The 27,969-nt window shown below is 37.5% G+C and overlaps 3 protein-coding genes across 4 annotated transcripts; all 3 read right to left on the minus strand.

The window, feature by feature from the left end:
• Nucleotides 1–613: 613 nt before the first annotated feature.
• Nucleotides 614–16,377, minus strand: lmtk3 (lemur tyrosine kinase 3). The gene is given in 17 exon segments (XM_026283889.1): nucleotides 614–1,722; nucleotides 1,832–1,910; nucleotides 2,026–2,360; nucleotides 3,009–3,142; nucleotides 3,450–3,613; nucleotides 3,685–7,464; nucleotides 7,466–10,001; nucleotides 10,306–10,455; nucleotides 10,712–10,833; nucleotides 11,094–11,178; nucleotides 11,299–11,447; nucleotides 11,857–11,944; nucleotides 12,406–12,524; nucleotides 12,769–12,857; nucleotides 13,114–13,252; nucleotides 13,420–13,553; nucleotides 15,674–16,377. Coding segments are annotated over 17 exon segments (8,319 nt in total). The 5' UTR covers nucleotides 15,762–16,377; the 3' UTR covers nucleotides 614–1,594.
• Nucleotides 16,378–16,513: 136 nt separating this feature from the next.
• Nucleotides 16,514–19,699, minus strand: leng1 (leukocyte receptor cluster (LRC) member 1). Of its 2 annotated transcripts, XM_026283888.1 has the most exons (5): nucleotides 19,514–19,699; nucleotides 19,240–19,380; nucleotides 18,775–18,966; nucleotides 18,337–18,665; nucleotides 16,514–17,976 (listed from the first exon to the last, which is right to left on the minus strand). In XM_026283888.1, the coding sequence occupies exons 2-5, from the start codon at nucleotides 19,369–19,371 to the stop codon at nucleotides 17,763–17,765; spliced, it is 867 nt and encodes a 288-aa protein (XP_026139673.1). In that variant the 5' UTR covers nucleotides 19,372–19,380; nucleotides 19,514–19,699; the 3' UTR covers nucleotides 16,514–17,762. The 2 variants fall into 2 exon arrangements, with proteins under 2 accessions (XP_026139673.1, XP_026139671.1); XM_026283886.1 differs by having other exon boundaries at nucleotides 19,240–19,699.
• Nucleotides 19,700–20,168: 469 nt separating this feature from the next.
• tmc4 (transmembrane channel-like 4) lies at nucleotides 20,169–27,960 on the minus strand. The gene is made up of 16 exons (XM_026283890.1): nucleotides 27,790–27,960; nucleotides 26,876–27,035; nucleotides 26,600–26,742; nucleotides 26,217–26,381; nucleotides 25,400–25,485; nucleotides 24,525–24,670; nucleotides 24,299–24,446; nucleotides 23,435–23,593; nucleotides 23,080–23,234; nucleotides 22,641–22,767; nucleotides 22,021–22,118; nucleotides 21,756–21,939; nucleotides 21,537–21,667; nucleotides 21,268–21,423; nucleotides 21,008–21,086; nucleotides 20,169–20,696 (listed from the first exon to the last, which is right to left on the minus strand). Exons 1-16 carry the CDS (start codon nucleotides 27,830–27,832, stop codon nucleotides 20,523–20,525), a joined length of 2,154 nt encoding a protein of 717 aa, XP_026139675.1. The 5' UTR covers nucleotides 27,833–27,960; the 3' UTR covers nucleotides 20,169–20,522.
• Nucleotides 27,961–27,969: the final 9 nt, after the last annotated feature.

Below are 27,969 nucleotides of genomic sequence, written 5' to 3' on the forward strand. Positions count from 1 at the left end.
ACATTTTTTATTGCAATAGAATAATATCATAAGGTAACAGGGTTGAATGTGACAAAGCTAATAGTATTTAAATAATTATAATAATTCAATATTTCATTATTTTTAAAATAATGTTGACTAAACTTTACTACAAATTTTCTGTTAGATAATAGGTCAAACAAAAATAAAGTGCTTCATGGGTTCAAAGTGTAAAGTATTGTGGATTTCGCCTGAGTTGACATCTCTAACCTGTGCTGTTTCATAATACTAAGCTTTATTTTATGGCAGTTTGTAAGTTATATTGTGGAAAAATGCACTAAAATAATAATATTACAAAACAAGGTTAGAAAAGTGTTACACTGAAGTTATTATAAGACAGAACAATTTATTGTCATCAAACAGTTCAATAAATGTTTCACAGTTTCCATGTTATTTTCACTCCTTCAGCTTCTTACACAATAATAAGAAACCTCCAAATGAAACAGATGCTGAACGTGATGTAATGATCTGGTTTACCTCAGACATTTGCATGGACGAGAAGTTCAAAAACTAAAAATGAATAAGTCAATTTATAGTTATGTATGCTGATCTCTCTTTTTTTTTTCATGCCAAGCAATAATTACTTTAAAAAAAAAAAGGAAAAGCTAATGTCAACTACATTATTAGAAAATAACACCTGTGTAGTGACACATCATAGGACAACTAGATACACTGACATCTAGAAATAGCTAAATTAGAGAAAACATTTCAAAGTGTTTGTACCTATGCAAAGATACATGTTTGTTGAGGCGGTTATTAATAGGATTGAACGGCAAATGCCATAAATCCAAAATAATTTGATACAAAGTAAATATACAGTACACTCAAACTTATGAAGTGAATTAGGCCAACAGACATATATTTAAATAAAAAACTAATGCAGAATAAACAATTACGCAAACAAATTAGATACAGAAATAAATAACATTTGCAATAAAAAATACAGTATAAAACATAACAGTTAGTTGCAGTTAAATTTTTTCGTGCATTCTAATAAAACATTTAAAATAAACGGTTTTAAAATGAGATTGTGATCTGTTGCAATTTAATTTCTAGTTTGTACAAATGCTAAATGAGAACTGCACTGCTGTGTTTTGGAAAGACACTGTTCCCTCCTCAACCACAAACTACAAGAATGTCTGACTGCAATGAGAACAAATTTACAATGTCAATATTTCTAAGCTCACAGATAGACAGGTACTGGTCAGAGAAAGTGCGCCCCTTCAATAAAGGGGAATAAAATACAAACGTACTTCAAGAAGCCATGAAAATAGAACAGTTAAGCTGGTACATAATAAGACTCCCATTGCATAGCCGAAAAGTACATGTCAGATCTTACATAACTCCAAGTATTTGGGCTGTTTGGAAGGTACTTTCTATGTGTTGATTTACCACTCCTGCTGCTGCAGTGTGTAAAACCTGGACTGCCTCCAGCCTTTTGAAACGGGAGTCCTTCTTTTTCTCGCAGTTAAAAAAATAACCTCAAGGAGCCGTCATAGTTACCGATGACAACGGGGGCCACTCAATCACTCCAGGGGGGTACATTTTGTCCAGGTATTTAGGGAACAGTAGTATGTCACACTAAATGCGGGTCGTCGGCAGGGCTCACTGTAAACCTTGATGATAAGCTGGAAGTTACTCCGGTCGGAGATCTTGGCTTCACTGCGTGGTCTTTACTTTTTGATGCCTTGTGGCTGGCCGATCCTGACAAAAAGGGAAGACGAAAAAGATAAAACAGAAAAATGTGATCATATGTGATTTGCATTAAGCAAATCAAGGACAAATTCTAATAACTTCTGCTGAATACACTTACCAAAACCGTCAATGTTGGGGGGCTTTCCTTGGGGAGATGAACTAGCAGATCCAGAGCTCAGTTCATTGGTTGGAGTTTCCTGCCATGAATAGTTTCAAAATATAGAGAAGTAACAAAACAGACAATGTTTAACTATGTGAAACCTTGCAGCTGAAGGTACTCGTTGCTTTTCTGTATAAACACCCTTCACATACCTGATCGAAAAGATAGACTGTGACATCATCAAAGAATGACACATTCCTCCCACGGTCACGGTTCTCTTTGTCCACGGGCTCCTTTGGTGATTTCAACAAACTGCGCAAACCCACTCTCTTGTCAACATCTGTTTCCGTGACAACGATGACACGCCTGGGAGATTCATCTTCCTGTTCCTCTTCTTCCTCTTCATCTGGATCGCTACCTGTTGAAGCAACCCTCCTCCTTCCACCTCTGTGCTCTCCCCCTTCCCAGAATCCTCCTTTGGCATTTGGTGACAGAGGAAGAGAGAGAGCGAGCGGAGGGAGGGACAAGGACAGACGGGCCAGCTTAGCTGAAACGGGATGATAGTACAGATGAAGAGATGAAAGGCAAACATCAGAAAATGGTAGTACGTGTGTGTGTGTGTGTGTGTGTATGTATATATATATATATATATATATATATATATATATATATATATATATATATATATATATATATATATATATATATATATATTTAATATATATAAATATATATATATTTAGAGAGAGAGAGAGAGAGAGAGAGTGTTATAAAAGTATTTTATATATATAAATTGAAAATGGTATTACATATGTGCATATATATATATATATATATATATATATATATATATATATATATATATATATATATATATATATATATATATATATATATATATCTTTTTTTATATATATATATACATTTTTTTTAAATGTAATATATCAAATATATACAAAAATTTAGCTGTCAACCTCTCATAATGATTCAGAGACTGATGTGATATAAACTAGATAATTAGCCAAATCGGTTAATTAATATAAAATAATCTTTAAAACATTGACTTTTTTAGGTTCTTTGGTTTTAAAGTTTGGTTCTTTTGCCAAAAATATTTAAAATCGCACAACAGCATAAAATGCACAACTGATGATACTAAACCCAGCTGAAACTGTTGAGCGGTTTCAATTCACAGTACCTTTCATAGCTGGATTTGCAGCTGGTAGTGAAGGTGTAATCTCAGGCTGTTCAAGCACAGTCATTTCTTCTGTCATTGCTTCAGCAGGTTCACTCACAGACACCGAGGGAGAGGAGGGTTGAGACTCCTCTTTGCTGCGAAGATAAATCATTTACACTAAGAAGTCTGGTTTTATCTTCTTTAACCAATAAATGCATTCAATTAAAATGAATTTGAAAGCACAGACTGTGGTTACATTAAATACTGTGCTGACATCATATTTTCTGCAGTTCACACTGATTAAATATAGAATATCTGGCTATGATTTACAATCTCTAGAATAGTGAGAGAAGTTATATTATCTCTCTTAGAATAGTATTATATATAGACGTTGTCTCTTTCTTCGAATATTGATCTGTTCTTTTTTCTTTTCTTTTTTTTATTTCTGGAGCATAGCCACACCTCTCATTTTCTTGGAAATCTTTGCTTGCAAAACTTTCTTCAGAGGACGAAGTGGTAGAAGTTCCCCAAGGGTGCAGAATCACGCTGTCACTAACTGTAGACCCCCACAAGACATTGGTTTTAACATTTTCACTGAGAGAGTACTGAAGTCTTTCCTCACAAACCTAAAAAAGACAGAATGTTTTAGAAATAGCAGGGCATCAATATAGTACAGGTCACAGTCATTTTTACTCACCTGCATCATCAGTCCATTTTTTGCCTGCATTTTTGAGAGTGACCTCTGCCCTTTGGAACCATCGGTAGAATTGCATGGTGAGAGAGGCTCTGGCACACGTTTCCCCATTCTCTTCTCCTCTGACTGCTGAGCTTCTCCTGGGAAATTTGAAGAAATATTTTCGGTACTTTTCGATATCCCGTCAACTTCTTCTTTTAGCTTGACTCTCGTCTTCCCCTTTGCATCTGCTGAGTCATGATGATTTATTATGCCACCAGCAGCACTCGTTCTTTGCTCTGGATTTCTCTTCAAAGATTCAAGCAGATCTAAGTTTCCTAAAAACAGATCTCCAAGGGTCTCTTCATCCCCAGAAATGCAGCACAGTTGCTCTAGTTTTTCAAAATCCTCCAGAGGCTCCTCATCCATGTCCTTCCACTCAGAGATCAACATCTCAGGGATGGAGTTCAGAGAACACTGGGAGAGAGGTGGATGGGCCGCTTTCTGGGACAGGCTATGTCTGTCGTCCACATCATTCGATTCTGGGTGAATATGGTTTTCTTTCATGAGTGATGTGTGCCGTTTTTGTCCCAGGTTTGCGGTGATACCTTTGTTTTGAGTGGTGGTACTGGTGGCAAGTTCTTCGGTCTGATCTATATAGTTAACATCATCAGAACAGTCAGAAGGCTCCTCTTGTTTAGTAGGTGCTTGATCTGCAGTACAGAACAAACTTGAACTGGTCTTGATTTCTATGTGGTGTACTGTATTCGGGAAACTACTTGGGCCTTGGCACTCGCCCACTCCTGCATGTGGTGAAGCAGAACATTCAGAAATCTCCATTGAAATCAATGCAGGGGCTGAACACTGAATGTTACTACTATGAATCTTACATGGCTCTGGATCAGTGGTAATTGTGAGACTTGGGCAAGATGGAGAATCTGATCTTTCTTTTTCAAAAAACACATCACTGATTGTGGCAGGACAGTGATTACTGTCAACATTATGTCTACCGGTTTCTGTACTGAGACACTCTGGATTTGCTGTGATGATGTGAGAACTATCAGCTAAGTCAGTGGTTGAATTTGACATATCTACTGTGCAGGTTTGACGGTCTTCAAGGTCTGCAACCAACATTTTGCTTGCTTCAGTCTTGGGTGCCCATCTGGCTTCGGTTTGGACCCTTTGTTGATTGTTATTATGACTAGAAAGATATTCTTTGTGGTATTGTAGAGGTTCCAACTCATCTGTTGAAGCATTTGTAATAGAAAACGATGGACAGTGAGTCAAGCTACCTCTTACACCCACTATGTTTTCGTGACTATCAAACTCTTTAATATCTTTATCCCCAAACAATTCACCTCCCACATAATTTTGTAAACATGTCTCTGAATTCTGGGTATCAATCACCACCTCTACATGTTTGAGTTGCACAGGTGCCTCCAGCTCTGGATTCTCCAGATTCTCAACTTCCATTTTTATATTGCTAATATAGTGCTCTGGTGTTCCATTTTCCATGTCTGGATTTTCCATGTTCTCCTCTTGCTGAAAGTCGAGTCTTTCTACAAGTGCCTGCTGAGCTTCCTTTGCCCCAGCAGAAAGCATCAGCGTCTCAGGTGGTGGAAAATCAGCCTGTCCTAGCTTTTCATCATTAAATGCATCTTCACATATTCTCTGAGTAGAGGGATGAGACTCATTATCTGCAAGCTCATCATTTGCTTCAGATTCCCAAAATTCATGACTCACCACTAAGTGTTCCTCCTCCCCCCAGGCCTTTTTTCCAAATCTCGGGAACAGCTCTGATCCAAGCTCTGTTTCTGGTGTCTGATCTTCAGCTGCAGCCCACTGGTCATTTTCTACAGGCCAAAGGTGAAGTTCTCCTTGCTGAAATGTTTGGCAGTTGAATTCCTCTCTCATATTTGCCTCTGTACCATAATCTTCCTCAAGGGCATTCCACAACTCCTTCTCCTTTAGTTCAAGTCCCACTGAAGCACCTCTGCCGAATTCATCAGAACATTCATCTTTTGAGATCTCCATACTGCTTACTTTCTCGTCTGCAGAATTTTGGGGGGATTCCCTGATATTGAAACAGAGCTCCCCTACAGCTAGCTGCCTTTCAGGCCTCTCCTTTGTCTGTTCATCCTCACTCTCTTCTGAATACGAGAGGTTTCTCAAGCCTAATTCATTTGCATCTATGTCTTGGATATCAAGCTTGTCCTTTTCCTCTCCTGTAGGTTGTTCAGCACTCGTCTCAGACCATAATTGGGTCAGGCCACATTTGGTGTCATCATTGCTGAGCTTTGTGTTTATCTCAGGGCTGATGATGCATTTAGAATAGTCAGACTGTAAGCTGTAAAACCGAGATAACCTGGATTTATTTTTGTCTGATGAATTTTCATCAACTGGGAATTCAGGTGATGTACAACGTGCCTCCTTATACTTCGTTGTTTGCAAATATGAGCAATGTTCGATGAGTTGTTCTTGACAAACTGGTCCAGAAACAAGTTTCTTAGGGTCTGAGACTGTGTCAGCAAGCGTTCTAAGATCTGTAGCACCTGAATCGTGAAGCACACTTTCTTTTGAAAATGTGTGAGACGTGACCAGTTCTCTATTTTTAACTAAAGAGGAGTTTTGGATATTAAGGGAACTGTTGCTAAATGGAACCATTTTATTTGGCTCATCCTCTCCATTGGAAAACAACCTGGCAATAAACTCAGCATTGCATTCACTTTGAGAATCTCTTGAAGTGTCAGCACCTTGAATGAGAGCCTTCTCTACATCTGCTCTCTCATTTGAACCCCACAACGCATGCATATGTTGTTTCATCTCTACGTCCTTTTCTACATTCTCCAGTAGTCCTTCATCCTCAATCTTTTCCTCAATTCCCACCAATATTCCTCGATTCCCACCAAGTACATCGGTGCCTCTTCTGCCTAAACCCTCTCCGCCATCCAAGTCACTGTCAGAGAAGTAGGCTGAATCCCGGTGTGGTGTTTCAGTTCCCAGGGCTCTCCATCCACCAATTCCTCCACCCAACCAGGAGTCTCCAGGTGTGAGACAATCCAGTGAACTAGAGGTCAAAGGTGACAAGACAGAATCTGTCGGGGTCATGGTGGAAAGTGACTGATCAGAGTTGGGTTCATGCACCATAGGAGAGTAGAACACATCTGTGCTTGATTCATTGAAGGAGAGTGAAGATTCACTTGGAAGTATTTGCTCTTTTGCCATGTTTATGTCTTTATCATGACACGCTGTCCTTGAACTAGTATCTTTGTCAGGTAAAGTGGTTTGCTCGACGGATTTAAAGGATGTCTCGATTTGCAAGTGAGCAGTGGGGAAGTCTTGACTCATATTTGAACTGTATTCTCTTTCCTTTGTAGAGCTTGTGCCACCTGCTGACTTACTGTTTTGTGAAGGATCAAGGAAAGTTGATTCATTTGGCCTCTTGTTTGGATCTTCTGGCAGTTTCTCATTGTGTACCTCTTCAAATGTTGCATTTGATGTAATCACCTCAATGCCAGCTGAAACACTGTGATCATTTTTCTGCATTAGCTCTTTTGCCTGAACAAACATGCCCTTCAAATTGTTTTCATCTGCACCTACAATTTGTGTATCATCAGGGATTAGATTTTTGTCAGAACTCAGTGTACCATTAACAGTGTGCAGATTCCTGGGGTCTACTGGACCTACACTTACACAGTCAAGCCGATTATGAGACTCGTGAGAATTTTGTTTCTCTTTTATAATGGGAGATATCTGCTCCAATAGAGGCTTGTTTTTAGGCATTACTTCTGAAAGAGTAAAATCATTAAGGGAATGCTTCTCTAACTCCATTTCTGGTGAAAAAGTGACTGACTGGAGTTAATTTCTGAGCTGATTCAAGATTTTGTAACTCGGATGCAATCTGAAGTACTGGAATTTCTGGGCGCATAGCAACTTTTATTTCACTTCTTTTCGCCCGCTTGGTGACTTGAGCATAAATTGCTTCTTTTGTGTCACCTGGTGGCTTTCCTGCTCTTGCTCTTTCTGATTCAAACTGTATTGTCTGAGATGATTCTGGGTCTATGCATATTGACTCATACTCAGGAGACAGTGGAGCAGGTGAAACACTCTCTTCCTTTTTGCACTGCCTTGTAATGATTTCAGTTAAAAACGTTTCAGCAGATTGAATCTCCTTCAGGAATTCCTCTCTCGTCATTTCCCCTTTCTTCAGCTCAGGTTCAACACTCTCATTTGATATTTCAGAGAAAGGGGAATTAGACTTCTTTATTCCTGATGAAAATGCCTCTTCAGCTTCTGCATACGCTGGTAGATCTGAGGGACATGCAAAAGGATGAGGAGTAGTTCCAAATCTGGAAACGGGGGTGCCACCTTCACCATCATATGCATCCTCACAATCTGACACAGATGTTTCGATCTCTGTAAGGAACAAATCTCTCTTTTTGCCATGGCCTTCATATCCAGGCAGGAGATCTTTATCTGAGGCCCAAACTTGTGAGGATGAGTCAAGTTCTGTAAGAAGAGACTGGGATCTTCGCATTCCTTTGTCTTTCCTTCTATCACTTTCTCGTGCCCACAAGCTTTCTCGATCTTTCATGTCCATGGAGTCATTGGAGATCTCAGTCAGAAACAAATGTATGGGAGATTTCCTAGCAGCAGCAACTCGCTCACGTTGCAAGACTGCATCTTCTCTCCAAATGGCCGGCAGAATGGTGGCAAGGCGGGATTGTGTTCGCTTCATTCCCCTTGAGAAAAGCTCAGTCGTAGCTGGGTCTGGTTTATCAACCAGGTTGGTGTGTTGAATGGTTGTTCCACTGTTGCATTTACGCGGTGACATGAAGGGTGAATCATCATCATAGTCGTCATCATCATCATCATCATCATCATCCTTTGAGAACTCCGGGCTAGAGGATGATGTTCTCTCAATTTTTGGAATTGTGGATTGAGATCGAGTCATTCTGGACTCACTGTCTGTAGTGTACGTCTCTGGAGCATCTCTTGAATTATACAAAGACTGAGACCGTGTCATGCCTCTGTCAGCATTTCTCTCATGAGTATGATCACAGCTTAGTGGGTCTCTTTGTAAGTGCATCGCATTGTATCTGGAATATAAACCCTTTTGTAGTCTATAGTGGGGAGGGAGAGGTGGAGGACAGGTTTGAGGTTGGAGAAACAAGGAGTGACTACCAGAAGATGGTGGAATAGAAGGAGAGAGTGATGGAGATGGGGGCAGAGTCTGGTGAGTGCGAATTAAGCCTAAATGGTCAAAGTTGGCCTTTGACAGTGAACTCATTAGTAAAGAATCAGAAGTCTCAACTTTGCCTGTCGGGAACGAGGATCCAGGGTAGATGTCTAACCCATATGTTCTTGCATAACCTAGTGGAGGAGCAGGCAGGGGACGTGAGTGTAGATGGCTGCCAGAGGACATGGACATTGAACGAGGTTTAGGTGGAAGGATGGGCGCTTGAGGACTAAGGGAATTTTGGTTTGCTTCTCCAATGTCTATAACAGCGTAATCCATCACTCGGTTACAGCTCTCCTTACTAAACTCAACCAAGCCAGTGTTTGGAACTCTTATCTTTACCTCACTGGATCTGACTGTCTGAGAGGTGCCTCTCGCAAAGCCATCTTGCTGACTGAAAGCTGGTCTGTCTTTTCCAGTAGTCCCTGTTTGAAGCTCGACCAGCTCCAGGTCTCCAGGACACACTGAACTTTTTTTTAAAGACTGGCCTTTTCCTAGAATAGGGGACTTATCCTGGGGAGTATGCTCTTCCAGGCGAATGTAATACTCGCTGGCCAGTGAAGGGCTGCGGGCACTGATCACGGGGACAACGGTGGGTGTGTCCAAGGTTTGCCTGTGGCCAGAATTGGGTGTTGGTATTGGCTGAGGTGGAGGAAGTGGTTTGTACCCTCTCCTGCCATGGGCCTTTTCCCAGAAGTATTCAAAGTTTAACCCTTTGCTGGTCTCTGTTACAGTAAGGATGTCATCTAGCTCAGATGTAGGAGTGATCATATTATCTACAGGGTCCAAAAGAGGAAATGAGTTTCCATTTTCTCTGAGGCAGCCATCCTCCCTCCCATACTCTCTCTCCCTCAGAAGTTTGTGTGCCGCTGACTGAAAAGCTGGGGGCCGGAGGGTATCCCATCGTCTTTCAAATGACTCATCGCTCTCGCCTCTCCTTCCTTCTCCACTGTCTTCCTCATAATCCTCCTCATCTTCATCTCTTCTAGAATTCTTCTGACTTCCTTGTTCTGCAGCAAGGAGAGAGGAGAGAAGGAGGAAGACTTTGTTGACCGTTGGCCGCTGGGATGGAGGTAGCCAGCAAGACTGCATGACCTCATACCTAATGAAATATACAAAAATAGAGTTCACATATTAGTATGTGACATTATATACTACATTTAGATTACTACATACTACATTTGCCTCATTTTATTAAGAGTGCAGTAAAACAAAATACACTCAAGATTCACTGATTTGAAGTAAATTTTTCAAGTCAATTTTTAGGCTAGTTAAAAAATGGGAATTTCACAAGTACTATTCATTTACTATTCATTCATAGGTGTAAAACTTTTTGTAGGCGAATCTGTATCCTCATCCGTGTGCAGACACAGTTTCATCTATTTAAAGGCATTAAAAATACTGACCAATAGTCTGCATGAGTGAGTTTGAGGCGAGGTTGAGCCAGAGTGATCTGTCGTTCCCTGATGACAAAGGTGAGAACCTCTTCATCGCTCAGGTGTCTGTGTGGCTGAGCCCCAAATTCAAACAGTTCCCATATTACAACACCCAGAGACCTGTCAGTTGTGTAATAAAGGGAAAAAGTGGTTGAAGTTTGGGAAAAACCAAGAGAAGCACAACTGATAGACTGGGATAAAATTCAGAAAATTAAACAAGTTAACACCTCAGAATATAAAGTCAAAATATTATGCAGTATTATATAAAATAAAGAAGTCAAAGAATATTGTATTATATGGTATTATTAAAGTCCCAAAAGCACCTTGTTTTTATAATAATTTCCATTAAATCCATTTGTCTATAATTTTTTTATACCACACATTGCTGGTTTTGGTTTGATCAGTGACAATCAGATTCCCGCGAAACTCCTCCAGAAGTTCAGGGGCAATCCAGCGGAGAGGTATCCAAAGTTTGTCTGGGGTTAGATAGTAATCCTCCTGTTTGTGTAAAATATGGAAAACCACATTACCAAAATAAAAATAAAAAAGAGGCTAAGCCGCTCTAAAACCATTATGCATCTATATGCTGATTATGCAATACAAAATATTTGTTTTGAATACTAACAAATCACGTTCTATTAATCACCTTCTTAACACAAAAAGCCTTCTATATTAAAAATCTGAAGATGCTGATTGATTGAGGTCCTGTTCTAAAGTCTCTTTAAACTTCAAATGCTGTTTAATAATTGTTTAAGTACCTTATACTGATTGTGTGAGAGGCCATAGTCTCCGATCCGAACAGTAAGATCTGAAGTGAGGAGGCAGTTTCTCAGTGCCAAATCACTGGAGAACAACAGACAAGAATAATATCATAATTTTTGATTTCGCTCCAGTTTCACAAATGCTTTGTCTGTGTCATTCACATGGTCTTGAATACTTAATATAATATTTCATCAGTCTTACCTGTGAATGTAATTGTTCTCATGGAGATGCAAGAGACCTGAGGTGATCTCATATGCCATTCGTTGTAAGGTCAAGAGGTCTCTGTTTAACAGGTCAGGGGTCATCCCATCCGACTTCCTCTGAGCTCTTAAATACCTCTTCAGATCACCCTGTAGATACAGACACACACACACACACAAACACAGAAATGGAAATCCAGAAATTATTTAATACAGTAAATAGGATCAAGTGCCTAATTAAAAGTGCAAAGACAATTTATGATTACATAATGAACTGTTATATTTAAATGTATTCAGTCCCTTGAATACACAATGTGCCTTGTTCATGAAACATTCAGGATTAATTTCTATAAAACTAGTGAAAAAAAAACTCATTAACTATCTAATCATAAATCCATTCTTACATAAATTGCTTCATTTAACTGAATGTGTCACTGTTTTATGAATGAGACCCACTGACTAAATTTCCCTGAATCATCCAAGGCACAAGGCAGTAATAAAAAGTTGTACAAAAGTTGTTGTCTAAAATTGGTCTCAATGTCCAAATTTGGGTTCTCACCAGTTGACAAAACTCCATGACCAGGAGGAAAGGAACACTCTCACTGCATTGGCCCAAACACTGCAGAATATTCTGATGCTGAAGACTTCTGTGAGATGAGAGAAACAAATCAATAAAGATTAGTGGTGTTGTCAATGTTCTTGTAAACGTACATTATACAGGGTGAGAGGGAGAAGAGAAAGGGAGACAGCAAATGTAATTAAACTAATACTTTAATCTAATAAATAGATCTGTCATGTTTTTTTAGCATTCCTGGACCCATCTGAACCTATCCAAATCATGTGTGTATATATGTTTATGCCCAGTGTTCAAATTAAACCTTCCTAGCCATCACAAGCGATTGTAATGCAAATAAAAGAGCACAAAAATAAGGCAATTCATTGCTTGCATGAGCAATTTGAGGGTAAGATAAGTGGGGAGTAATAGCCTCAATAAAAAGCAGCAGAAATGTCCGCTTATATAATAATAAAAAATAAAAAAAAACATGGAGTAGGAAAAAGAACAATCAGCAAGACATAATGCCAGGCAGAGAAGCCCAGTTTGTCTGACCTGTATGGCTCGGACTCTGCCAAGAACTTCCTCTGTTCCAGAGGACTAGCACTGACCCTCAGCTCCTTCACCACAGCCTGATAGGAGCTGCAGTCACAAAGCACTTCAGCCAGGATTACCTACCAGAGACAGATCAGTAATACAACCAAAAAAAAAAAAAAATAGTTTACTACCCCATATCTGGTAAAATTACATTCATTAATAATCGATTTCACAGATATTTAGACTATGCCACACTGATTCAGAAGCTTCAAAAGTTTCAACTGCATATCCATATTTAGATTAATTATTTCAGTTTTCTTAGGCACACCCACCAATTTTTTTCAGAGGGAAAAAAAAAAAACACTTCATAAATGTGTCTACCTTCCCAAACCAGCCATTTCCAATCTCTTGCAGGTAGTTGAGAGTGTGCCTTCGGAAATATTGGGAGCTGTCTGTGGGAATTAATATGACTGAGTTATATATATATATATATATATATATATATATATATATATATATATATATATATATATATATATATATATATATATATATATATATATATATATATATATATATATATATATATATATATATATATATATATATAGAGAGAGAGAGAGAGAGAGAGAGAGAGAGAGAGAGAGAGAGAGAGAGAGATTTCTTGTCACGTATGAACACGTTATGGAGCAAGATGTGGATATTTCCATTAGTAAATGGGTTTACCTGTGCCATTCGGGAGGCAGTTCTTATCCCGCAGTGGAAGAGTGTAAACCTCTGGTAGTGATGGACAGGAAGACAAGCTGTCCTCAGGAACAGGGCTGGAAGCCCCAGAGCATTCTTCCCCGTCGGCATTATCAAACTCCTGAAAGAGAAAGGTGGAGGTGGGAAAATATAAAAAAAGATATTTAACCACCATCAGATAAACAAGAAAACACATGTTTCATGCTGATTCATATCAATAACACCCATGCACATTATGCAAAATTCACATAAACCCACATGTATACAACACACAGCAAAGAGACTTACATTGAATCCCACGCCTTCTCTCTTACAGCAAAGGCAGGTGAGAAGCAAAAGAACAAAAGAGACCAGCCCAGAGCAGGAGATGAGAATAATCACGTAAGGGGGAGGAGAGAGAGAGCCGTCCCGGGACAGAGAGACTGAAGGGAAAAAAATGAGGTTTTTTCAGGAGTTTTACATATACAGGCGTATAAATTCTAAGTGATTGATCCATAGATAGACAGAGAGATATAGAGAGGGAGTGAAAGAGAACTTGTATATATTCCTAACAGGGAAAATTTGAAACGGGCAGCGTTACAATCAGAACATAGCACAGGAATCCAATGAAGTGTTTTCATTGCACAAAGGGTGAGAAAAGCAGAGGAACTCGGAATAGATCACCTTCAGTTTGGGTTTAGGGAGGGGTTTGAGAGTTAAGGTTTAAGGGAAGCAAAGGAGAGAAACCAGAGTCATCATACAAGACATTTCTTGTACTCGTCACTATTGAAGAAGAAGGAAAGGTATTGGAGTTTTGTTTGGGGAAAAGGCCTTTTTTGTAAGGGAAGGAACTGGATTATTGAAAAAGATTCTTGTTTCTGCAGGGTTTCTGGGTCAGAAGGAAAGGTGCCATACTTGATTTTGTACCTCAATTTGGCTGTTTGTTTTAGGAGAGCCATCTGTGGAGAAGAGAAGGTGGGGAGGAGGGCAAGGAGGTTAAATACCTTTGGCATTGTGATTAAGATGCTAAGACTGAATATACACTAAACTTAAATGTATTCAGCTGACTTGAAACCTCGTTGTTTATTCATCAATGTTAGCGTACATGCCATAGAGACTCTACACATCCCTTTTACATGCTCTTTAATAAGTAAAAACAAGGATAAAAATGAAGCAATTATTTAAAACTGTGATGAGAAACAGATGTTACTATATTTCTTAATCATTTTCAAATAGTAATGTAACTTTTAGAGGCAAAGGCCATGGTTTTCCTAAAATAGCACAGGCACCACAAAGACCTTTTTGGACACATCAGGACTGACAGCAAGGTCCCGGGTGAAGCTGAGAAAGGCTGTTTAAAAGGAGTCACAGAGTACTGAGCAGTCATTAAGGTCTGTTGTGTGAAAATGGTGCAGGTCATTTGATGCTGTGCAAATTTGAAGCTTACAGTTGGCATTTTTCAAGAAAATAACAGATACCTAAATATTTTTTACATTTTATCTCAACGATAAAGTTATAATTATTATATTAATTATTATTAACATCAACAACAATAAACATTATTATAACAATTATTGTCATATAACATTACATAATAAATCGCCATTATATCATTATTATTATTATTTACAAAATATATATTTATAGTATCTCAAGTCAGAATATCAGAAGCCTCTTGGTCACATTTTAATGGAGAATATCGTACAGCTTTATAATTTCTAAATATCACATGATGTCAGAAACACTCGAACCTCACTTGTGTTACTAAAGATCAATGCACAGGCTAGTAACTCATGACAAAAATAAAATCGCGTAAATGCATATTAAAATTCATAATTAACGACACAATAGACACGCGTTTTGCATTCGAGAATCCCCCTTGGAATTCGTCCACTTGAACTATGGAAATATATAGATTAATGAGCAGGAAGCTGTGTGAATACATGAAGGGTGTTATTATTCATCTGATAACCTTTTATTGTTCGAGGAACAGTGGCCAGACATTGGCAGACACGGACCTGTGCGCAGTTCCCTACTTTGACCATATGGTTACACATAATGCATACGAGAACAGAGCACACAAATAAACACGCGGGCCTGTTGGCACATTTGTGTTCATGATACTGCTAAAATCACGCGCGGAATAAAACATCAGACATAATAATAAGGCCGCAGATGATGCTATTCTGCCAAAACAGGGGCATATGACGATTCAGGGAAAATCACGTTACGTACAATTTATGATTTACCTCGGGCCCATAAGTAAAATTAGACAGAGGAGAGCTGTTTTTCAGGCCCACAATGAAGAATCATACATGCGTACCAGCCAGACACCTTTATTATCATCAGCGCAGGATGCCTGGGCTAAATATAACAACCCATTATATTAAACTTAGATATGATTGAATTATGAAATAATACACGAGTCAACCCCCCCCCCCCCCAAAAAAATATACATTTTTCTCATCAGACTGTCACATTTTCCTTATTCATAGAGCGTCTCTTCGCCTCCTCCCCCCTCGTGCGCATCAGTAACATAATGTCCTCTGAACGACATGCTCACCTTCCTTCTGCGGTGCTCCCAGAGCTCTCTCCGGGTTGAAGTACGACATTAGCCCCACCAGAACAATCACCCAGCACTGTAGTGACATAGTCGCGCGGTCCACGGCACCACCATCCGAGCGACGCTGTCAACGTTCCCCAACGCGCGTCTGGCTCCCCGCTAATAAAGAACCGTCCCCTTGTTGTGCAAGGCTGATGCCCTTGTTTAATCCGCAATTAAACACGGTGTGAACGCTCTTTTGTGTCAGCCTAATCCCGCTATCCGCATCCTCACAAGCGCGCTGTTACTATTCCGTCATCATCGCGTCCCATCGGTCGAAAACGGGCAGAAAACACCAGAGAAGTCATTCTGTTGATTGTATATCCGATCCTATATACGGTGTTAGTATTATGTGAGTGGTACAGCTATGTTTTCTTCCAAGGAGACCCTCTACGTCAGACGCAACCGAGCTTGCGCTTTATGATCTCTGTCGACCTGCGTACGTCTCGCGACGATTACGCGATTCCATGCGCTCAGGTACCTGCTGCCGGCCAACAAAAGCGTTTGTTTATTAGACTGGAGAGTACGTTAACGCCCCCGTGTCGTGGCCTTGGGTATCATTGCATCAAAATCCCCCTAAATCGGACCACCTCCGCGGAGCGGTGACATGATCCGTTTGGGAGGACAGGTGCACGGAGCGTGCCATTGAAATTCTCTGTAGCCTTCAAGTTAATGAAATGCAAATATGTGTCTGTCTGCAAAAGGCCAAATATTTTCATCAGAAATATGCCTTTAAATACCAATTACTGGTTAAAACCAACTAATTTTATAATCTCATACTCCGAGCATTTATTTTTATTCGTACAAAAACATGAAAACAGTGAACGTGAAAACAGTGCATATGAATTTCCATTTAGTCATTTAGCAGATGCTTTTATCCAAAGCGACTTACAAATGAGGACAATTAATTCATAAAATTCACAATTGCGCTTTATATTATGAACCACAAAGGAAAAAGAATAGAGGCAAAATGAGTATTTCTAGTGGGAGCTTTAGATGGTATTTCCATAATATGCGACTGTTGCACAAAAATGTATATTCTGTTTTGTTTTCTGAACTGTATTGAGTCTCCACACATTTTCTGTGACGTGTTTTCCATACAACTCTTTGAAGAGAGTGCCTTTTTTCCTTTCTCAAAAATATATTGTGGTATAATCTATCTCAGTTAAACCTATCTTAACTGCCACATAAAAACAACATGAAAAAAATGCAAGTGCTTTATATCAGAGTTGGTTGGTGATTTTATATAAGCGCCCCTGGCTATTTTCATGGCAAGTAACAAGCTGACACAATACAAAAAAAGAGTTACATCATGTTTGCTTTAGATAAAAACTCTATAATGAATTCTGGGCTGACACTGTTAAAGTGTTTTGCAGAGTAATGTAATTTCCTAAGAGAAGTTAAACCAGTGCAATTGAATAAAATATGTTCAAAGGATACTGGACACTGGCATAAAGAGCATATCAACAAATCTTTATTTAATAATAAGAACTTGTGTTTGTTTCTGCAATGTTCTATTCAGAATAATGTATAATATATATATATATATATATATATATATATATATATATATATGATCTTACCTTTAGATGCGGACAGTAAGAGGGCAGACTGTGGCCAGAATAAGTGGCAATTCAGACCAGACTTTTTGCAGTGTAACTCAGCTATGCAATACCAGGGTGAAATGAAGTATTTAGACATAACAAGAACAAAATATTTTATGGACTACAATATCACCAGCAAAGAAAAATGTTTAGTCTCACAATAATGGCTTGTCCACACTGTAATGCAGTGTGAAAACAACTCTGATGCAGACCCTACAAATCATAAGATTACATTATAAGCACAAACAAAAAGGAGGTTTTCTGGTTTGTCCATATTTTCCCACAAGTCATCTGATGCCAATAAAAGGGTTGCAGAGGCCAGATCGATGGCATTTTAGGTAGCAATCAGTCATTTTAAATGGTCTTCACACTTTGCACGTGGCTAATTTCTTGTCTAACCACAAAACAGTTCTGCAATTTCTAGACTTATTGAATTGAATTGTAAGCTAATAAAAGCCATACTGATCTCTGTCTCTCCTTTGCCTTTTCCGTGCCAATTCAGGAAAGTAGGCGCTGTTATATGGTCTGTCTCTATCCCCCATCACTCGCTCATGCTCTTTATCTTTCCCGCCTCCGCTCCTCTGATCCAGTAAAGCCTTTGTCCTTTTCCTCTCCTCCGCTTCTCGCTGCAGCCGTTCAGCCCGTAACCTCTCAACTGAACTGTCATGAGAGGAAAATAAATAATTTTATGATAAAAAAAAAAAAAAAAAGTTGACAAGTGGACTCAAGATACTACTGGATCTACTCATGCAGTTGTGAACTTGTTTGTAAGGCAGTCTAATTTATGCAACACTTTTGCATTTGTTTGTAATTCTAGACTGCATTACACAAAAGAAAAACATAAAAGAAAATCTTTTAAGTTCTCATGACATCAAGAGCATTTCTGAAAGCAAAAATGCTCTAATTCTAAACACATACACATTACTGTTCAAAAGGTTTGGATATAGTATGACTACATTGTTGTGGAGAATGACAAGATGCATAAGTGGTGTTGACAGAAATAGAAAATGTATTTCACACCTCTCTCCACTCCTCTTCTCTCCTCTGTTTTTCTTCTCCTTCTTATGCTTTTTCTCCTTCCCGTCCTTCACTGCCAGTGCTTTCTTCATTTCCTTAAGAGGATCCAAACTGTCTTTCAGCTTTCTGTCTTTCTTTTCTTTCTCCTCCTCAGTTATGCTTCTTGGCTTGTTTTTGCCTTTCTCTTTCTCTTTCTCTTTCTCTTTCTCTTTCTCTTTCTTGTCTCTATCGTCTTCTTTTTCTTTTCCACCTTTCAGGTACCAGGGAGTTACTTCTGTTCCAGGAGCGGGACCTAAAGACACTAAAAGACCGATAGCACGCTCCTGTTTCTCCTGAAATAAAAAATCACAAAAATGACAATTTTAACCCATTTATGTGCATATAAAAACTATAATGTCATCTCTTAACATTTTAAGTAAGGATTCATCTTTTTTGTCACACCTTCTCTTCCTTCTTCTCTTTGAGATATTCTGCATTTCCTTTCTTTTCAGATGAGTCCTCTAGGGGAAACAGATTTAAGTGTTCAATCTCTCGGGCCCCTCGGCTTGTCTCTGCTGTCTCTCCATCCTCCGTCCATTTTCCTGTCTGCTGAAGGGCTGCTTGAGCTTTCTTTCTCAAATACTCAGTTCGAGCCTGAGGAATTATGGGATAGATGGATAGATCAGAAACCAACATTAAGCTCAAAATTCAAGCCATAAGATCAAATTTAGATATCATTAAAGTATGCTTTATATTTAAGATACATCATACATGGCAAGCAAACAAAGATTGACAAAATACACATTTTATTTATTTTAAAGTAATACTGTGAGGACAAATTCATCGGGGTCACTGAGTGCAGGAGGGGATGGGAATGTAGTAAATTAACCTAGAAACAGTGGAAGGATGCTGGGTTGCTATGGTTACCTCTTGCTCTGCGCGTTCCACTCGCCGCTGAATCTCGCGCTGCTCCTCTGCAGCTTGAGCCTCGTCGCGGCGCACGCGCGCAATGTTGTCTTTATTGCGCACATGCCAGCTCTTTTTGGGCAAAATGTTCATTATCTAATACTTAAGAGAACAGTGAAACAGACAAATGCAGTTTTAGTCTCGTAGCAAGTTTGTCAAACCACAAACAAGGTCCAATAATGAGGCAACAGCTTAGTTCATGGCTCAAAACAGACACGTCAGCAAACTAACTTACGCAGCGAAATTCAAACTCGCCACTGAATCCCTATGTAAATTATATCCGTTACTTTCCGTTCTGAATGTTCATAAAAACACAAAATAACAGCTTTCGAGAAAAATATACCGACTCAGCTGTACGGAAAGAGAGCGTTGCAAACACCGGAAGTTGCCGTGGCGTGTTCACGTCACACGTAAAAATGTTTGTGACGCAATGAATAGTCATGCGCTGTAAAGGCACATCTAAAACCAACCCTCAGCCTTTTGTTTGCCAGGGAAACAATTTTCAGAATTTATCTAATACTTGATTACATCTTAACCCTCAGCAATGTATAATGATAGTCTGTTTTAGTTCTTCGTATTTGAAAATGTTTTAAATAACGCGCAAAAAAAGTTTAATGGTCTTTTTTTCATGGTTAAAGACTTGAGTAAAAAAAAAATAGGGACACTGGCTTATAAAAAAGCATATATTTTAGAAATGAACTTTTTTAATATATAAATTAAACTTTTTTAAGAAAACTCTTATGCTCACATCATCTGCATATTTGATTGTACAGTAAAACAGTAATATTGTAAAATATTATTACAATTTAAAATAACAGTTTTCTAATATTTTAAAATGAAATATATTCATGTTATACCAAAGCTACAGTTTAAGCAGCTATTATTCCAGTTTTGAGTGATACTTCAGAAAACATTCTGATATGCTGATTTGGTGCCCAAGAAAAAAAAAATTCTTCTTTTTTTTCCCTCATTGTTAAAAATGGTTGTGCTTCTAAATAATTTTGTAGAAACAGTTATATGTTTTTTCAGGATTCTTTGATGAATAGAGAACACTGAAATAGTGATATTTTCTAACATTATACTTCACTGTAACTTTTTATCCAATGAATACATCCTTGCTAAATAAAAAAATAGATAAAAATAGATTTTTAAATGGTAATGAAAATATCATTGGCTATATTTCTGTAAATGAATGGAGTGCACAAATTTCTGAATTCCAGTATAAACTGAAGTCTTAATATGGCCTATGTGTCTGTATCGAGATCAAATGCATTATTGTAATGTTGATTCCACTGTGTTTCTGTGTGGTATAAAGGCTTGGTCTCTGTCTGGGGCTGCTGTGGTTCATGTTGTTTCTTCTGCACTTTGGCATTCAGCTCTTCAATTTGTCTGACCAGGAACTGCTTGTCACGCTGTTCCTGTTACACCCAGATCAATATGGATTAAAAGATGAATTAATATTGGTTCCAGTCAGAGGATAAATTGGAAACAAAAAAAAACAGTTTAGGTAGGTGATCACACCCCTTATTACAAATGTTGTATTATTTATCTTAGCATTTTTTGTGATATTTATCTAATATTCAGATCACAAACATTTTTTTTGTGCTTAAAGGGGTACACAAAGGAACGTTATTGTAATTAAATCTTATTATATTATAAAATTACACAATTTAAATATGCATAACCATTCTAATCCATAGATTTGGATTACTAATAACTAAGAACTTACCAGTTTACACTGAGATTTCAGCAATGTTACACTTTTCCCATGGACAGATGTTAAAGCGTGAACATAGCACAGGAGCACACTGTATATTAAAAACAAGAAATCAGTCCCAATCCTGCATCTATATATTACTTAAAAAAATTATCTCTTAAGCAACTCTTTATTGGTATATCAATGTTTTAAACAACCTACAGTTACAGAAGATGGATATTGAGTATAATTTTACATGAAATCCTGAATTGAAAGGCTGGTTTTATACTGACCAGGAGAAGAGGAAGAGTGGTATGGAGAATTTCTCGGAGCCGATATAAAACAGGAATTCTTTACTAGTGTGGCTTAGCATGTTGACAGCTCCTGGTACAACGTCCCACATTGCTGTGTTCAAGCGGAAAGGCCCACAGCCATAAGATGGATGGATCCTAGATGTGCAGAAATTCACTTGACATACAGTATACATGATTATACACAAATATTATTTTTCTGTCATTAAAATCAGTGTGCTACAACATAAAGCGTTACAGGCCTCACTGACTTAGTCACACTGTAAAGAAGAACCATGCTGGACAATGTCCATCCAAAGAGCAGAACCAACATGAAGAAGAAATTGGAGGTGGTGGATCTGAAGTTTCTTGTTGCTGGTTGACAATTCTGGAAGAGAGTTGTCTTACACAAACAAACAGAAACAAATGAGAAATTAAAATCAACTGTATTACTTAGATGTGTGTGTCTAAGAAGGGCATGTTCATGGTACCTTTTTGCAGTAATAAAAGATAAATAATTTGATGGTGTTGATGAATGGCAGCAATGGACAGAAAAATGCTCCAGTCCAAACCACAGTTTGACTGTAAACTAGAGCAAGAACATTGGGGGCAACCAGAAACTCCTGCCGTCCCACCAGCTGAGTCAGTTTACACAAGCAATGATCAACCACAATCCTGAAAAAGCCAATAAGAAGTTACAGACTTACATTTTTTATATAAAAATGGATGCCCAAATTCATAAATTTGCAAACAGACCTGCGTGGGAATTCTACCAGGATTAGTGTAGCAAAGGTAATCAGGAAGTCAAAAAGAGTCAGTTTATACATTTCCTGTCCAACGCGTGTCTCCCAGCACTATGTAATTGTGAGAAAGAGATTCAATGTAAAAAACAAAACAAAAACAGGAACAGAAAAAAAGGGCAACATTTTGAGAATATGTAGCCAATAAACAGAAAGACATCTATTTTAAAACTTACGCTGAAAGGTTAAAAAGTTTTGGTACGTTTTTTTTTTTTCCCAAATAAATGATTTATTCATGCATTAGGACGCATCAATTAGTCAGTTAATAACAGTTAACACATTTACATTGTTGCAAAAGATTTCCATTTTTGCTCTTTTCGATGTCCTACTTGAAAAATAAGCATTACACAATCTTGAAAAATAAGCATTACATTTAAACAGAAATATTAAGCAGCATGACTGTTTTCAACATTAATATTACAAAATGTTTTAATAGGAATGATTTCTGAAGAATCATGTAACACTGAAGACTGGAGTTATGTTGCTGAAAATTCAGCTTTGTGATCACAGGAATACATTTCATTTAAAATCTATATTTGAATAGAAACAGCTATTTTAATTGGTCAAAACATTTACCTTATATTGGGCGTAATTGTAATGACAGGGCTTGCAGTTGTTATTGCTGATTTCTCCCTTACAGGTGATCTGCTCCCATAGAGTGTACAGCAAAACACCCAAACTCACCAAACGCAGGAATACCACCCTGCGATAACCAACAGATGGAATGAGTCAAATTAAGCAAGCAAAAGAACAGTCTCCAAAAGAATAAAGACAAAAACCGTATAAAAGAGAACAATGTATGAACAGACAATGTGTGAGTATTTAGAGAAAATGACGGTACTTCATTTGAAATGATTCATTTTGAAAGCTATATAATGAGGGTCACAAAATAAACTGCAGGCTAAGAGCTCTCAGTGATGCTCTAACCAAGGCTAAACAAGTATTACTCTTCATCTTTCTGCTCTGTGTCCTCTTTGATATCTTTATTCTGTGTGGGTGTGAGTATTGATCAAACCTCAACAGGGACAGGATGATGGTGGTACCAGCAGAATATTTTTCCAGTAATGCAATCTTGTTGCAGAGTAACGGCACCACAAAATTGCTTGCTGTTATGACCATGGAGGGTAAGTATTGCAATAGCAGCCCATTAAAGCCTGTTAGCTTCATAGACTGACATAAAGAGAGATTTTAATAAATTATATATATATAAAAAATAATGCCAGACAGGGTGATCAGAACTTCAACCAACTGAATAAATATTGACTTTTCCTTTATTTTACAAGCATACTTGTATATAATCTTAAAACTTCCACTTAAACAAATCATGAATCTGAATTCGGTGAGGCCCAAGGCTTTATGCGATACTTCACCTGGCTGAACAGAGTTGCCTGTGCAATACCATAGAAAGTTGCACCGATGAGTATTAATACTACTAGGTTAAGGAAAACACGGAGTGCGTAGAGAGAGACTGTTTTGCCCAGAGTCAGAGAGGCGGCCTTTTTTTTAAGCCTTTCTTCTTCTAGATCCAACTAAGGGTGACAGACATAGTGGAAGAGAAAAAGAGGGAATATTTTTTATAAATAAATAACAATATACTGCGCTAGTAGTTCCCAGTTAAGGAATAGTTGACCCCGAAAATGTAAATGCTAGAAATTTACACATATCACTTATTCATCAATGGATGCTCTGCAGTAAATGGATGCTTTCAGACAGAGAGTCCAAACATCTGATAAAAACAAGTAACCAGCATGACTCCAGTCCAACAATGAATGTATTATGAAGAGAAAAGCTGTGTGTTTGTGAGAAACAAATGTTTGAACTTTAAACCATTGCTTCTGGCCAATATAGCAAACTGTTTTGGACTGTATTCATTTGTGAATGATATTTGATCTGAGCATATTTAAGACATTAAGGCAATAGTTGTTCACAGACATACACATTTTCATGTGGATTATTGTGATGTTTTTATCAGCTGCTTGAACTTTCATTCTGACGGCACCCATTCACTTCTGAGGATCCATTGGTGAGCATGTAATTCTAAATATCTCCAAATATATTCCGATGAAGAAACAAACTTATGTATATCGGACAGCCTGGTGGTTATCAAACATTTAGCAAACTTTCATTTGTGAGTGAACTGTTCCTTTTATGATTTTGTTTCCCCAGTACAACTCACTGTATTTTCACATAAAATACCTGAAGACAATTTCAGACTTTTTTCCTGATGTACAGACCTGTAATCGGTGGCGAAGATTGTTTTGTTTAGCTTTTGTTTCAAAGTCTCCTTGGAGACCATGATTCCATCCTGTAAACACCTCCATACTGTATCCACCTACTGCTTCTCCACCCATCACTACAACAAGACGAGCCGTGTCGCCCATTCTGTTGGCCACAGATGTCAACGTAATACTTCAGCAATGTCCTTTCAATATGTTGGCAGTAAAACCAGACAAGACTCACCTAATAATCATGCAAATCAAGCAGAAGAGGAAGTAGAAGGCTGCCATCAACATATAGGCCAGAGGAATGTTGTAAGAGAAGCCATTACTTTCAGTCACTGAATTATCATAATAGCCATAAAACAGGTATGAATACTCCATAAAACCCTATAAAAAAAAGAAAACTGTGATGAGTGAAGATCATTAAAAAAAAGGATTTCAGATAAAATAAATAAAAGTAATAATTTTTTTGATTTGGAGTGATTCAGAAATAAATTTCACATTATTTCAGGCTCACAAACAAGCTTTATAATAATTCCTTGCTTTAATTTAACTTTAAGTTTCATTTTATTTGCCATGTTGTCTCTCAATTATGTAAAAATGCAAAGTTTAAAAGAAAACATTGGTTTAAATTGAAAAGCTGCCGTTTAAAAAAAATGACAGTGCTGAAGATGTTATTAAATATAATTTCATATTTAATATACTACTGTATAAAAAAAGTATACCTTTATTCAGCAACGATCTATTAAACTGATGGAAAAACTGAAGTGATATTAAAGACCACAAAAATATAAAGCAGCACAACTGTGTTCAATTAATATTTAGATTTGGTTATTGAGCATCATATCAGCATTGATTTGAATTAGAATGATTCCTAAAGGATCATGTGACACTGAAGCCTGGAGGAGAGGCTGCTCAGTATTCAGCTTTGTCATCACCGGAATAAATTGCATAAAAACATAAAAATAGAAAATATATTTTCAATTGTGATGAAATTTCACAATACTACAATTTTATTGTATTTTGATTAAATAAACACAGTCTTGGTGAGCATAAGGAACCTCATTTTTCGAACTCATGTAGAAATGTCCAAAAAATCTGAATGTGTGCTCATACCGTCCCTGAAACCAGGTCCAGTATGAATGTGTAAAATACAAGAAGGGCACCAGGTTTTGGATCATACTGCAAGCATATCTCCTCATCTGATAGATAGATAGATAGATAGATAGATAGATAGATAGATAGATAGATAGATAGATAGATAGATAGATAGATAGATAGATAGATAGATAGATAGATAGATAGATAGATAGATAGATAGATAGATAGATAGATAGATAGATAGATAGATAGATAATATTACATATACATTACATCTCTAATAAACTTAATTAAGTTCACTGAAAATGGACAAAGCATAATATTGACTTTTTATTCATTTTAAATGTCTTTAAATATCTGCATATTGTGTGAGTAGTATTTAAAAAAGGGGGGTAATTCCTAATAGTGTTTTTCTCTGAATCCCATCATATTAGGAGTAAAGGGCTAGGAAAATTAGGGAGAATCCCAGCTATCCTATAATTAGGATTGCTGCAGGAAACAACCTTATATATTAAAACATATCAGAACAGGGAAGAAGAGACTCAATTTAGTCAACAACAACCAACCTGTTTATAAAGTAAAATAGTTTTCTTTGAGAGGATTAGCTATAATGATAATTATTAACCGAATTCACAATTGTTTTTTAACATGACTTTTTTTTTTATTGATCTAATATACCTTTGTGAAGTTAAACTGTAAATGAACTAGCACTAAACATGTCAGACTGGTCTTGTTGCTTTTATGAATACTATTACTATTATCTGGTAACCAGTTTAGGCAATCGAGCATGAGAGGTTAGCGTTGTGTTGTACCAGAGAGATTGGGATCCTACCGGTTAGATTGACTGTGGAAGCAATGGTGGAGTTTAAGTTCATGGAGCGAAACACAATGCTGGGAATGAGGACAAATGCTGCAATTAACAACGAGGATAGGAAGTTGAGAATCACAAGAAATCTCAGGAACAAGAAGTAGGATTGGACTCCTCCACCAAAGTGACCTACAAAAAAAAAAAAAAAAAAAAATTAAGCAGATGAAGTTTATTTTTAATGATCCTGTGTCTTCCATCTCCACTATATGCTTATGTTTGATCTCTTTCTCTGTGTATTTTCTCAGACGACCAGTGGATTTTCCTATCATTTAAGGTGGAAAAACACATGTATGTGCAAATGAGCACAGCTTTTCAAATTTTTGCTCATTAATTCATATTTCCATCACCTCCTATCTTTTGGATTCCCCTCTTCCACAGAACAAAATAGCTGAGAATGTAATTGGCGACCTCACAGAAACGGCGGAATGTCTGTGATTGTTTGACGTTCCAAGAGCTAGAAACAACTGGAACTCTCATCTGCTGCACCTGCCTGGAAGAAGACAGTAAAAACAAGCAAAACGTTTGGGAGCTGAAGTTAGAACAGAAAGAATTGTATTTCTTCAATCCAAATGTATCCCTAAATATTGGTTATGTAAAAATGTAAAAAGATAATGCGGCTATACCATAATGCTTTCTTCAGACCCATGTGCAGTGGCAGCTCACGGAGATTTCGAGGTTCCTTGGAGTCTTCAGCATCTTCAGTTGGGGAGGCCCAATCAAACTGAACCGCACTAGTGTCTTGGTCTGGAACTGTCTGGAACCTCAGTGAAGGACTAGGGTAATCTGTACATGTTCAGAGATGTATTTCAAAATGCTGATATATTAAAAATATACATGGCAAGGAAGGGATAATACTGATGCTTAATTGTACTGGGAGACATTACAGTCAAGTACAGGTAACTGGGACTGAGAACAAAATGGAGCAGCATTTCCCCATCAGCTCTTAAAATATTCTATGCACTACATTTCTATACATAGCCATGACCTATATATGCACATCCCTGCCAGTCCTGTTTAACACTTAAATAACAGACTTCACACTGAACATGGGTGAAACTGAGGACAAACATCATTTGTTAGATTTACACTATTCAGTTTAATGAATGTCACAAGACCATACAGAACTGTATAAGATCTGTATCATAGACAGAGAGAACAATGATTAATTTCATTGCTAATTACTGTATTTTTTAAATCGTATCAATTTACAACTCATGTGTGTCTAAAAATATGGATGGCATTTTTCAAATTCATTTTATTTATTTTCTGAAAATAATATTTTGGTAAATATACTATAATAAAATATTTTTTTTTTAAATTGTATTTCTTCAGAAGTAAAAAGTTTGAATCACCTTATAATTTATGGATTTTTTTTCTTTTTACATTTATTTACATATATATATATATATATATATATATATATATATATATATATATATATATATTACACAGACATTTAAAGTTCTATCTCATACTTGGAACTAATTGTGAGCTAACCTTACAAATCTATGTTTCACACGTATACATACGGTCTTACCTGGAGGTGAATGGACTTGATTGTTAAATTCTCTCAGCTCCATCAGAAAACAGGTACTATCAACATGGATTCCACTTAAAACAAACTAAAAGACTAACTGCACAATCCAGAAACAGCAGCTGCCTGTCAGTAGTGCATAGCTAGTTTGACTAATCCCACTGACAGAGAAGAACACAGTTG

The sequence above is a fragment of the Carassius auratus genome, chromosome 16, assembly GCF_003368295.1.
Source record: "Carassius auratus strain Wakin chromosome 16, ASM336829v1, whole genome shotgun sequence".
NCBI lineage: Eukaryota > Metazoa > Chordata > Actinopteri > Cypriniformes > Cyprinidae > Carassius > Carassius auratus.

Excerpts from the sequence above, each read along its gene's own strand:
- tmc4 (XM_026283890.1), bottom strand. The coding sequence starts at position 27,832 with ATGGAGCTGAGAGAATTTAACAATCAAGTCCATTCACCTCCAG. Across the intron at positions 21,424-21,536 it reads CTTCTTTACAGTGTGACTAA|GATCCATCCATCTTATGGCT; the intron begins GTCAGTGAGGCC and ends CTGCACATCTAG. Across the intron at positions 20,697-21,007 it reads TGAAATCTCAGTGTAAACTG|GAACAGCGTGACAAGCAGTT; the intron begins GTAAGTTCTTAG and ends TGGGTGTAACAG.
- leng1 (XM_026283888.1), bottom strand. The coding sequence starts at position 19,371 with ATGAACATTTTGCCCAAAAAGAGCTGGCATGTGCGCAATAAAGACAAC. Across the intron at positions 18,666-18,774 it reads AAGAGAAGAAGGAAGAGAAG|GAGAAACAGGAGCGTGCTAT; the intron begins GTGTGACAAAAA and ends TTTTTATTTCAG. Across the intron at positions 17,977-18,336 it reads GAGAAGAGGAGTGGAGAGAG|TTCAGTTGAGAGGTTACGGG; the intron begins GTGTGAAATACA and ends CTCTCATGACAG.